The sequence below is a fragment of the Zea mays genome, chromosome 3 (assembly GCF_902167145.1).
Source record: "Zea mays cultivar B73 chromosome 3, Zm-B73-REFERENCE-NAM-5.0, whole genome shotgun sequence".
Classification (NCBI taxonomy): domain Eukaryota; kingdom Viridiplantae; phylum Streptophyta; class Magnoliopsida; order Poales; family Poaceae; genus Zea; species Zea mays.
In genome coordinates, this window is record NC_050098.1 from 104,252,192 (window position 1) to 104,265,535 (window position 13,344).

The 13,344-nt window shown below is 42.5% G+C and overlaps 1 protein-coding gene across 1 annotated transcript; it reads left to right on the plus strand.

Annotated features, from left to right (window-relative positions):
- Nucleotides 1-11,166: 11,166 nt before the first annotated feature.
- LOC103650323 (probable xyloglucan galactosyltransferase GT11) lies at nt 11,167-13,021 on the plus strand. The gene is made up of 2 exons (XM_008675920.3): nt 11,167-11,699; nt 11,782-13,021. Exons 1-2 carry the CDS (start codon nt 11,236-11,238, stop codon nt 12,902-12,904), a joined length of 1,587 nt encoding a protein of 528 aa, XP_008674142.1. The 5' UTR covers nt 11,167-11,235; the 3' UTR covers nt 12,905-13,021.
- Nucleotides 13,022-13,344: the final 323 nt, after the last annotated feature.

Genomic DNA, 13,344 nt, shown 5'->3' on the forward strand with positions numbered 1-13,344 from the left:
AGGCCAAACTTGGTCGAAAACCCATCGTCCATAGTGTTGGGTGGATTTTTGAGGTTCGACCACCAAACCACCATGAGTATTGCACAGCGTGTGCATCCCCACATCCTAGACATGTGTCCTGCCAGTCCTCGACTGGGCCAGCAACACGACTCGCTCCACCACGTCCTCGCGCGAGTACATGTCCTAGGTGTAAGCCACCACGGCTAGTCACCCCTGTGACTCTGGTCCCTCGGTCAAGTCCCATTGCTCGTCCTTCACCACTCCCAGTCCATTGACATGAACTCGTATGACCTTCACCTTAATCGTCGACCACCGTCCCTGTGCTCCACACCTACACACCACAAGCTGACAGACATGGTTGCACAACACATAACTCATGCCTTGGTTACTCTACGACTCAACCCAAGACTCTACCCATTAACAATCACTCATCATCAACCCGAACCACAAGGGACAAATCAACCTTGTGTCTGCAATGTGAGTTGAATGAAATACTGACTAAAGAGGCAATCGATACTTTATTACTTTTATCGATGATTCTACTAGATTTTGTCATGTGTATCTATTGCAATCATAAGATGAAGCTTTGAATTTTTTAAGACCTACACAGCAGAAGCTAAAATCATCTTAAGAGGAAAATTAAACAGTTAAGGTATGATTGTGGTGGATAATATTTTCTGAGAGATTGTTCTGATTTTTGTGCAGAACATGGTATTATTCATGAGAGGACACCATCTTAATCACCACAATCTAATGGGATTGCCAAAACAAAGAATCGTACTCTAACAAATTTCGTTAATGTCATGTTAGAGACATTGGTGCTATCTAAGGAATGGTGGGGTGAGGCGATCTTGACTGCATATCATGTCCTGAATAAAATTCCCACAAATAACAAAGAAATTACACCATTCGATGAACGGGAAAAGAAAAATTAAATATATCCTATTTGTGCACCTAGGGTTGTTTGGCTAAAGTGAATGTGCCAATTAACAAGAAGCCCAAATTAGGACCGAAAAATGTTGATTGTGTTTTCCTTGTGTATGATTTCCACAACATTGTCTTAATTATAAACTCTGGAGTATCAGATATGTTGGTTGAGACAATTATAGAGTCCAGAGATGCTACATTTTTTGAGAGATAATTTCCTATGAAAATTACACATGATGCGTCTAATCATGAACCAACAATACCACATGAGCACTTTACTCTGATAGAAAACATTGAGGGACTGTTGGGGGCCTACTTGGCCGAAAATCCTCAAAACAACTAACCTTCAGCATAAGCAAATGTGTTTCAAGCATATATCAAAGAGCGAACGAATATAGCCTTTGGCTGAAGCAGCTTGAGAAAAGGTTTCGACTAAAGCAGATGTGTGACGAAGGAATGAGCCGAGGCCACCAGCTTCGGTGTGGCAAAGACTTCCTATGCAAAGCAGCAAAGGAGAAAAGGTCAAAGTCTTGTGCAACAAGAAATAAATAGAAAAGACGATGATGCCCATGTATTATTTTGTAAATCATGATTGTAAACTTTGCGGGCATGCTTGTAATTTCATAAAAAGTTGTGCCTGTCCCCTATAATAGGTGAACAGTGACATACATAAATTCACCTTTTGGAAGGCCTCAAACTTTGTCTCTCTTAGCCTTCAAAACATCTTCGAGCTATCTCTTGTGTAAACCTGAAGGTATGTTTGTACATTTAATTTATAAGAAGAAGTATGGAATGAAAGAATGCTAGGGCATATGAAATGAGTAACACGCTTCGTTCTTCATCACACTCTTGTGCATTCCTACCTCAGTTGTATTCTTTATTCTCATCTTCTCCCTTGAATTATCTCTTCGGAGAAGAGATAGTTGAAGGGAGAAGGTTTCAATCTTCTACATTATAATAGACTAGGGACTGTAAAGTATTTTGGTGATGACTACATTGTGTATCTTGTGGATGACACACCAAGAATCATTGAAGAGGCATATTGCTCTCTTGATGTTGTCTTTTGGAAGGAAGCAGTAAGGAGTTGGATTCAATTATGTCTAATCAAACTTAGGAGGTGGTTGAACGTCCTTATGGGTGTAAACCCATTGGAAGTAAATGTTGTTCAAGAAAAAGCTTAGGTCTGATGTGTAACACCGCATCCACTCCCGAATCGATGGTACTTACTCTTGGCAGCTCTCTAGGGTCATATATTGTCCCCACAGACCAATACAAGTCTTTTGTGCACACTTTGTCCTAACTCATGCGCACCCCAGAAAACTTCCCGGTCGGTCACCCATCCCAAATTGCTCCAAGCCATGCACGCTTAACTTGGAGGTTCTTTCGAGATAGGCTTCTGAAAAAGAAGATGCACTTTATTGGTATGGATACTCTATTAATTCTATTAAGCCTTGGGCCAGTATATCACCATCCCAGGGGTCAGGATATAAAAATCCACCCCCTTAGAAGACCGACGTCCTCGTCGGTCAACCCCAATCTAGGAACCCCCCTCTTAGCCACGTCTATGTGTCTAGTCTCGTCATATGCCATGCCATGTGACCACTCTGGACTCACATGTGCCATATACCCGAACCCCTAACACACACATGCCCATGAAACCTCAAGGGTCGGCTCTGATACCACTTGCAACACCCCGTGCAATCCCAGATTGGTGGTACTTACTCCTGGCAGCTCGCTAGAATCATATATTATCCCCACAGACCAACACGGGTCTTTTGTGCACACTTTGTCCTCACTCATGCGCATCCGAGAAAACTTCCCGGTCAGTCACCCATCCCAAATTGCTCCAAGTCAAGCACGCTTAAGTTGGAGGTTCTTTTGAGATAGGCTTCCAAAAAAGAAGATGCACCTTATTGGTATGGGTACTCTATTAATTCTATTAAGCCTTGGGCCAGGATATCACCATTCTAGGGGCCAGGATATCACATGATGGTACTATTTAAAGGTATAAGGCGAGACTTGTGATTAAATGCTATTCACAGAAGGAAGGTGAATATTTCTTTGATACTTATTCACTAGTGGCTCAATTGACCACTATTCGTGTGCTACTTTCTTTGGTTGTATCTCATGGTCTTCTCGTCCATCAAATGGATGCTAAAACAGCTTTCCAAAATGGAGAGCTAGATGAGGAAATCAATATGGAGCAGCCATCTGGGTTTGTAGCAAATGGTCAAGGAGGCATGGTGTGTAAATTATTGAAATCGTTATATGGCCTTAATCAAGCACATAAGCAATGGCAGGAAAAGTTTGATAAGACTTTGACATATGCCTACTTTGTTGTGAATGAAGCATATAAATGTATATATTACCGTTATGGTGGGGCGAGGGAGTAGTTTTGTGTCAATATGTTGATGACATTCCGATCTTTGGTACTAGTCTTGGTGTGACTAAAGTAGTAAAAGATTTTTTGTTCAATAACTTTGAAATGAAATATTTGGGAGAAGCTGATGTTATTCTTAACATTAAGCTACTAAGAGAAGGCAATGGTGGGATCACACTTGTACAATCCCACTATGTGGAAAATGTTTTGAGTAGCTTTGGATATAGCGAATGTGAACCTACTCCTACGTTTTATGATCCTAGTAAGCTATTAAGGAAAATCGGAGAATAGTGAGGGGTCAATTGATATATTCCCAAATAATTGGTTCGCTCATGTATTTAGCTAGCGCTACGAGGCCTAACATCTCGTTTGTTGTGAGAAAACTTAGCTAATTTGTATCAAATCTGGGACATGATCACTAGCGTGCTCTTGAGTACTACGTTATTTAAGAGGTACAATGAGTTTTGGCATTCACTATATCGGGTACCCAAGGGTACTAGAGGGTTACTGTGATGCAAACTGGATAACTAATGCTGATGAGATATATGACACAAGTGGATAAGTGTTTTCACTTAGAGGTGGCACTGTTTTATGGATGTCTTGCAAGCATACCATATTAACGAGGTCGACTATGGAAGCATAACTCGTAGCATTAGACACTACTTCAGTTGAGGCTGAGTCGCTTCATGAACTTCTTATGGATATTACATGTAGTTGAAAAACATGTGCCAGCTATTTTCCTGAACTATGATAATCAGACTGTGATTATCAAAGTGAATAGTTTGAAGGATAACATGAAGTCGACAAGTCATATAAGGAGGCATTTGAAGTCTGTTAGAAAATTGAGAAACTCTAGAGTGATAGCGTAGTGATAGCGTTGGATTACCTCCATACGTCTAAAAATCTAGTAGACCAATTCACTAAGGGGCTATCATGTAGTTTGATAGATAGTGGTGCATCGAGTGAGATTGGCCTGAGACCCAGTTGAAGTCTATCATAGTAGTAACCTATTTTATGTGATCGAATATCCCATGAATTAGAATGGTGAAATAAATTAGTGGTAGAATGATGAAAGATACTTAACAAGGTTCATTTTAGATGCATATCTTTCTTTCTGTAATGCAGGTTGGTTTTTTCGCCTTAATATGTTCCAAGCGGGGTTTTTAGCAAAGATGTTGTCCTACAAAACATCCTTTGATAAACACACACCTATATGAACTTGACTGCTAGTCATAGTCATGATATTTGGGTGATCTCTAAAAGTTCATTAAAGGTTGTGGAGTTTGACTTATATGCTCCAAACTGAGGGGATGCATGTTGCAGCCTAGTATCAGTTAACGGCTTTGGTGAAATTTATTCACACAAACATGGCAATTCAAGGCATGATCCATTGTTCAGTTGTGGATGAACGTAACCTCTGTCCTAGATGGATGTTCAACTTAACAGTCTCTATTGAGACACTGGTACATCAAATAACAGTGGAACCTAGAATATTTTACATTTGCCTTGGAATTTGGTGGAGATTGTTAGAATATTTGGGGTAAACCCTATTTATCTAATATTCAGTAAAATTCCAAGGGCAATTAAGAGAGGATAAGGTGGATATATTTCCATGGCTTGATGAATGATAAGTTTTTTTGCATGAACAGTAGGGGCGGGATCCCCTACTAAAAATATATTAATAAAAAGGAAAGTTCGAAGAAATTACAAAAAGGAAATTATAGAACAATAAAAACAAAAAGTAACATTAAATAAGCTAAGGCAGACTCGATCTCCATGTTTTAGCAGCGGAGAAAATTGTCTTCTGCTGCATCCTGTGCGGGAGAAGGTAAAAAAACTCTTTGAAGTCCCTATAACAGGACTGAGGAGATGGATCTAGTCCCTTTAAAAACTATTCATTTCTCTATTTCCAGATTGGCCAAGTCATAATAATGATGATGTCCATCACAAATGGGACAACAAGTTTGGATTTTATGGAGATTATTGCTCAATGGGTAGGACATGACGGGAAAAGAATATATGAATCATCTTCCAACACAGAGAAAGCTCTATCTAGTAGATTTTCCGAATGATAAAGCTAAACTTGACACTTGCTTAAAAGATTAAACCAATATGGGTTGGCTCTGGCATCCTCGACTTGCCCATGTTGTGATGAAGAACCTTCATAAGCTTCTAAAAGGGTAGCACATTTTAGGACTAACTATTGTGCACTTTGAGAAAGACATGACTTGTAGCGCTTGCTAAGTAAGAAAGCAAGTTGGTGCCCATCATCCACACAAGAACATCATGACAACGGAGAGATTGCTCGAGCTACTACACATGGATCTATTCGACTCGATTGCTTTCATAAGCATCAGCGGGAGTAAGTATTGTATATTTGTTGTAGATGATTATTCTTGCTTCACTTGGGTGTTCTTTTTGCAGGAAAAATACAAGACCCAAGGTACTTTGAAGAGATTCTTAAGAAGAGCTCAAAATGAGTTTGGCTTAAGGATCAAAAAGATTAGAAGCGGTAATGGGACGGAGTTCAAGAACGCTCAAATTGAAAACTTTCTTGTGGAGGAGGGGGATCAAGCATGAGTTCTCTTCTCCCTACACACCACAACAAAATGGTGTTGTAGAGAGGAAGAATAGAACTTTTAGGGACATGGCGAGAACCATGCATGAGGACTACAAAACCTCCAATCGGTTTTGGGCAGAGGCAATCAACACCGCTTGCTACGCCATCAACCGACTCTATCTTTACCGAATCCTCAAGAAGACATCCTACAAACTCCTCATGATAAAAAGCCCGATGTTTCATACTTTAGAGTCTTTGGGAGTAAATTCTTTATTCTTGTTAAATGAGTTAGAAATTCAAAATTTTCTCGTAAAGCAGTAGAAGGCTTTTTACTTGATTATGACTCAAACATAAGGGCATATAGAGTCTTCAACAAATCCATAGGGTTAGTTGAAGTTTCTTCTAGCATCCTGTTTGATGAAACTAATGGCCCTGAAGTTGAGCAAGTTGATCTTGATGAGCTAGATGATGAGGAGGCCCCATGCACTGTGCTAATTAACATGTCTATTGGAGATGTGAGCCCATAAGTGCCGAGGAGCCTACACAAGCACAAGATAAACCATGATCCTCAATTCAAGCATCTACACCAACTTAGGATGAAGAGCAAGCTCGAGAAGATCAGGAACAAGTTCAAGATAATGGCATGGATCAAGGGGAGGCCACCTCACTCAAAGGTCCATCAAGCAATTCAAAGATATCACCCGTCGACATGATTCTCGGTGATATTCAAAAGGGGGTAACTACTCAATCTTGAATTGCAAATTTCTGTGAAAACTACTCTTTTGTGTCTTCTATTGAGCCTATTAGGATTGAAGATGCACTAAGGGATCTGGACTGGGTGGTGGCAATGCAAGAGAATATCAACAAGTTCAAAAGAAATGAGGTTTGACACTTAGTTCCATGACCTAATTAAAATGTTGTAGGGACAAAATGGGTGTTCCACAACAAGTAGGATGAGCATGTTGTGGTGATTAGGAACAATGTGCGACTTGTGGCCAAATGATATTCACAAGTCGAAGGTTTGGATTTCCATGAAACCTTTGCACACGTAGCTAGGCTTGAGTCAATTCGCATATTATTAGCCTATGCCGCTTACCATGATTTCAAGTTGTTTCAAATGGACGTGAAGAGTGCCTTCCTCAACAATCCAATCAAGGAAAAAGTTTATGTTGAGCAACCTCTCGTCTTTTAAGATGATAAGTATCCCTCTCATGTATTTAAGCTCAAAAAGGCGCTCTATTGTCTTAAGCAAGCACCAAGAGCATGGAATGAATACCTGAGAGATTTTTTATTGCAAATGGCTTCAAAGTTGGTAAAGCAGATCCTACTCACTTCACCAAGACTATTGATAAAGATTTGTTTGTATGCCAGATTTATGTTGATGATATAATATTTGGTTATACTAACAAATTATCTTGTGAAGAATTCAGTATGATCATGATACAAAAGTTTGAGATGTCGATGACGGGGGAGTTGAAGTATTTCCTTGGATTTCAAATCAAGCAACTCCAAGAAGGCGCCTTCATCAGCCAAATGAAGTACACCCAAGACATTCTGAAGAAGTTTGTTATGAAGGATGCCAAACCCATCAAGACTCCAATGGGGACTAATGGCCATCTCAACCTCAACACAGGAGGTAACTCTGTAGGTCAAAAGGTATACCAATCTATGATATGTTCACTTATGTATTTATGTGCTTGTAGGCCGAATATTATACTTTCTGTATGCATGTGTTCAAGATCCCAAGCCAGTACTTGGAATGTCACCTAAGTGTTGTGAAGAGAATCTTAAGATATTTAGTTCATACTCCTAACTTTGGGCTTTGGTGCCCCAAGGGTTCAAACTTTGGTCTCATTTGGTATTCAAGACCGATTATGCTAGATGTAAGGTACATAGAAAGAGTATATTAGGGACTTGTCACTTTCTAGGGAGATCCCTAGTGTCTTGGGCTTCAAAGAAACAAAACTCCATTACTCAATCCACCGTCGAGGCCAAGTATATTGTTGCAGAACATTGTTGTGCACAATTATTCAAGCTAAGGAAAACCCTCAGGGACTATGGCTACAAATTGAGCAAAGTCCCCCTCCTATATGACAATGAGAGTGCAATTTACATGGCGGATAATCCTATTGACCACAGCGGCACTAAGCACATAGACATCTGGTATCACATTCTGATAGACCACTCATAAAGGGGAGATATTGTAATCGATCATGTTAGCACCCATAAACAATTAACCGATATCTTCACAAACCCTTGTATGAAAAGAGATTCTGTGAGCTTAGGAGTGAGCTAAATGTACTTGATTCTCGGAACATGGATTGAAATATTGTACACTCAGCTTATTCATTATACCTTTGATCATGTCTGTCTCTTTCATTTGGTATAATTACATAATGTACTTGATTCTTATACTTTCAGCCAAAAGTAAATGACCTTGAAAAATTTTACCAAAAAAGTTTGCAAAATCAATGCAAGTACTGCAAATGTGGTCCAAAATGTTAATCATATCAAAAGCACTCATATTCACTTAGAACTGCTTTCACTTAAGTAGCTTATGAACACTTGACCAAAATGCAAACTAGTTACAATTTTCATACTTCATATTGGTTTGTTTATGAGTTGGCATCAATCACCAAAAGGGGGGCAATTGAAAGGGAAATGGGCCTAAACCATTTTTTATATTGATTTTGGTGCTTGATGACCATCATGACCATTTGAACTAACTAGTTTGCCTAGTCTTAGATTCACATGTTCATAAGTTCAACAATTCAGTTTCTAAGTCAAAAATAGCTCACATCCAACCAAAAAGGGGCAAAACTTGGAATATATGAACTAGCTGTAATTATACACTTTGGATAAGTTCTAAATAAGCCTAGGAACATATTTGACTCATCTAGAGAGGTTGGATAGCTCAGTTTCAATAGAACACCTTTTGGAGCTAGATTGAGCAAAACAGAAATATGAGTAAGAGAAATTAAACTATCCAAAATCCATGACTTAGACTAGTTGGATTACCACTAGATATGTTTGTCTAAGTCACATGAACATCCTCAAGACCAGCCAAAATCATTTGAAGAAGTTTTGGACAAGAGTGCACAAATTGGACTACTATCTTGCACATCGGACTGGTTCGGTGTTACATCGGACCATGTTCGCAAAGAAGGTCGAGACTTAGTCTTTACCAGCTGGCGCATTGGACCGGTCTGGTGGCTATCCAGACTGATTACATAGAGGGGATGTAAAATGGACCTTCGGAGGCTGGCGCACGGACCCGGTCAGGTGGCACACCGGACTGCCTACCAAGTTCAACAGTCATCTCCATCTCCAACGGCTAGGCGGACGTGGCAGAGGTCTGGTGGCACATCGGACCGGTTCGGTGCCTCTGATAAGACTACTCCCATCAGAATGGCTCCCTGCTACAGCAGACTGATAGGGTTCGGTGCGCCATCGAACCGACACTGTTCAAGGTTCGGTGCGATGCAGAATTGTGCTGATTTTCCCACTTCACTCCAACGACTATGTGGGGTGGTTGGGGCTAAAAATACACCTCCAACCAGCACATTAAAGACACAAGAGCTACACCAAACACTCATACATTGATTGTAACATCTCCCAAAAATTCAAAGCCACACAAGCGCCATATTCGATAGATTTGAGTTAGAGAGAATTAGTGTCTTGTGTTTTTTAGTTGTTGCAAGTTCTTGTGCTCTTGTTCTTGGGATTGTTTCTCATTCCCAACCTAATTCTCAAGGTGTAACGAGCTAACAAGAGACTCCAATTCTTTGTGTGGAGGCCCTTGTGGGACTTTGTGTCCTACGAAAAAGGGAAGAAAACTCTAACGATCTCGGTGACTGTTTGAGAGAGAGAGAGAGAAAGGGTTGAAAAATACATGTCCTTAGTGAACTCCTTAACGGGGATGTAGGTTCTTCGGAGCTGAAACTCGGGAAACAAATTGCTCGTGTTCTTTGTGCTTGTTCCTTATTTGTGATTTGCTTCTTCCTCTCCCCTCTCTCTTGTTCTCTTGCTTGTGCTTGATTTATACCAAATTCAGTTACTCCCAAGTAATTCTGCATTCATTGGAGCAACTATAAGCAAGAACACCTCTCCCTTACTCCAATTATTCTTATTTCTGTTTTAACGCTAACCCAGGTTGAAGTTTGTGTTTTAAGTTATAAATTTCAGGTATCGCCTATTCACCCCACTCTAGGTGACATTTACTTGAGCATGGGTCCCTCCGTGGGGTATAATCCTACACCTTTCTCATTCTTGGTCTTATTTATGATCAGTATGTTATGTGTTGTTGCTTCAATTGATGGCCTTATACATGTGCACATAATTATCGTCATAAATTTTATGTGGTTTATGTGGATTGAATTTAACATTAAAATGTCTAAATTCATAATAGTTTGTTCCTCCGGCACGTTGAAATAAACATATATTGAATTGTTGAAGTAAACTTTGAACGACTGAAACTATGCCTTGAATGGCTCAATATTTGGTGTTGCGTGTTACAAGCGATGTGCGGTAGCATTAATCTTGCGCGGCTAGTACAATTGGCTCCTTGATCTGATTGATTTCTCTAGTGCGGGTCCGTTAATCGATTACACAATATATACTTAGGAAGGTGATATTTGGACCGAGAGCTTCCAATAGTTATAGAAAGTCCCAACCAGTGTGCGCTTTGGGTCGCACCAGCCACCTTCGACCCCACCCAGAGAACCAGTGCGTAATTTTCGGTTCGATCAGGTGGGGACCAGCTTGATCAAGACACTGGTGAACAAACCGCCAGATTTGAGCGTAAAATACTCAAGCTTATGCATAATAGTGTAGGGTATAGCATAAATGTTGTTACAATACTTAACATTATATATTTTTATTTTATTAATATTATTTAACTAATTTTCAATAAACTCCATCTAAATTAGAAAATTAGATAAGTTTAAATAAGAGAAAATACTATCTCCGTTCTCGAAATATTTGTCGTCCGCTAGTTTATTTTTGAACTAAAACACGACAAATAAAAAAGAACAGAGAGAATATAATTTATAATTTAGAATGCAGAAGGTACATACAATGAGATTCAAAAAGTGCAGGGTTAATTAGAGTGCCATAATCTACACTGTGCATAATACCAAAAAGAGTACATATAATTAAGTACATTGATCAAAGATATTGCAGATGAACCGCTGTTGGTTTTGCATACAATCATGGTCAAAGCCTCAAAGGACACAAAGAATATGGATCAACACAAAACCCTAGCTAGTGCACTAAATGGAGCTTTCATTAGCTCAACCTTACTTAACCTCCATTATAGGCTCCATACTAAACGCCCGGATCTTGCTCGGGAGGCATCCATCTTCCAGCCATGCATATCGACGCACACTACCCCAAGTGCTTTGTCTACTACCTCATACTCGGCTCATGGCTCCTCTCCTGTCTTCTCCACTTCGAGTACTTCCACCTCTCGCGCTCCTCCTTTGCAGCACCCCGCTCCGCTGCTCTGATCGTACTGCCCATCGCGCCGGATGCAAGCTTCCTTCCCACCCCGACCGTCGAGGCTTACAACAGGCAGCGATCAACATCGTCGTCGGTGGTAGCGTCACCTTCGCAGTCGTCATCACAACCATGGTGCGAGGGACGGTATGTCTTCATGCTGGACGTGCCATCACGCTTCGATATGCTCAGGGACTGTGTTGCCGGCTCGCCATTGTTCGACGACATGTGGAGCTGGTGTGCAATCACGGTCAATGCTGGGCTTGGCCCCAAGATTGGCCCCGTCGCCGGCAATGGCAGCGACGGCGACACAGATATCATCCCTAGCACCGGCTGGTAAGCTGGCTATGATGGTTTTAACTTAATTTGTGAGACTGGACAGCGTATTTGTGCTGACGGATGCGTGTATGTACGGCAGGTACAGCACAGACCAGTACTCGCTGGAGGTGATCTTCCACAACTGGATGCGGCGGTACGAGTGCCTCACCGACGACCAGACAGCGGCGACGGCGGTGTACGTACCGTACTACCCGGCGCTGGAGCTGCACCAGCACCTGTGCGGGTTCAACACCACAGTACGCGACGGCCCGTCGGAGGCGTTCCTACGGTGGCTATCTTCGCAGCCCACGTGGGCGGCGCTCGGCGGGCGCGACCACTTCATGGTGGCCGCCAAGACAACGTGGATGTTCCGGCGGGAGCCAGGCGGCCGAGACGAAGGGTGCGGCAACAACTTCCTCGGCCAGCCGGAGGCCCGGAACATTACGGTGCTCACCTACGAGTCCAACATCTGGGCGCCGCGGGACATCGCCGTGCCGTACCCGAGCTACTTCCACCCGTCGTCGGCCGGCGAGGTGGTCGCGTGGCAGGCGCGCGCGCGGGCCGCGCCGCGGCCGTTCCTGTACGCGTTCGCAGGCGCGCGGCGTATCAAGGGGCAGCTGGCCATCCGCGACCGCGTCTTCGACGTGTGCGAGGCCGCGGCGCGGCGCGGCCGGTGCGGGATGGTGGACTGCAGCCATGGCCTTGAGGGCAGCATCACATGCCGGTCGCCGCGGAAGCTCGTCTCCCTCTTCACCTCGGCCCGCTTCTGCCTGCAGCCGCGCGGGGACTCCTTCGCGCGCCGCTCGTCCATTGACAGCGTCATGGCCGGTTGCATCCCTGTGTTCTTCCACCGGCCGTCCACGCTCAAGGCGCAGTACCGCTGGCACGAGCCAGAGCCGGGTAGAACCAACAGCGACGACCGCCGGTACTACGTGCTCATCGACTCCAACGACGTGCTGGAAGGGAGAGTGGACATTGAGGAGGAGCTGAGCAGGTACACGGATGACGAGGTCACCGCCATGAGGGAGGAGGTGATCAAGATGATCCCGAGATTCCTGTACAAGGACCCCAGGGTGAGGTTCGAGGGGGACATGAGGGACGCGTTCGACATCATCATTGACGAGATGATAGCCAGGATGAGGAGGATAAAAAATGGAGAGCAATTGATATGGAAGGGCGATGGCGAGGATAGGGATGAGGATTTGATTGCCAGCGATTCATGACACTAGTTGAAACATGTTTAATTTCTTTTGTGTACCTGTGATGGTACTAGACTGTTAGTTTTGTTGTTCGTATTTTGCTGTTGTGTGTTGCTAGTTAATCAGAGCGTACAGTTGCAACGTAATGAGATAAAAAAAATAGGAGATGTTTAAAATGAAAGTGCGTGTTGATTACTGAATGAACCAACAAGATTAGACTATCTTCAACAGACTCCCTATTCCACTTCTTATCTCGTTCTCTATTTTAAACTCTACTATGTAAACAGTATAAAACAATATTTTGCACGATCATTTACATGGCCTGCTGGTCTTGGAGGTAGGGTTTAGGGGGTATGAGTCTAGGTTCATGTCAGAGATCTCCAAATGCTTAAAGGGATCAATATATGCCCAAGAAAAAGACCAACTCAGGCGTATATGACTTCGTTTCCTCCACCATTGTGGTT

Bases quoted from the DNA above. Each gene is read 5' to 3' on its own strand.
- LOC103650323 (XM_008675920.3), top strand. From the start codon at position 11,236: ATGCATATCGACGCACACTACCCCAAGTGCTTTGTCTACTACCTCATA. The intron at 11,700-11,781 runs GTAAGCTGGCTA...TATGTACGGCAG, and splicing joins ATCATCCCTAGCACCGGCTG to GTACAGCACAGACCAGTACT.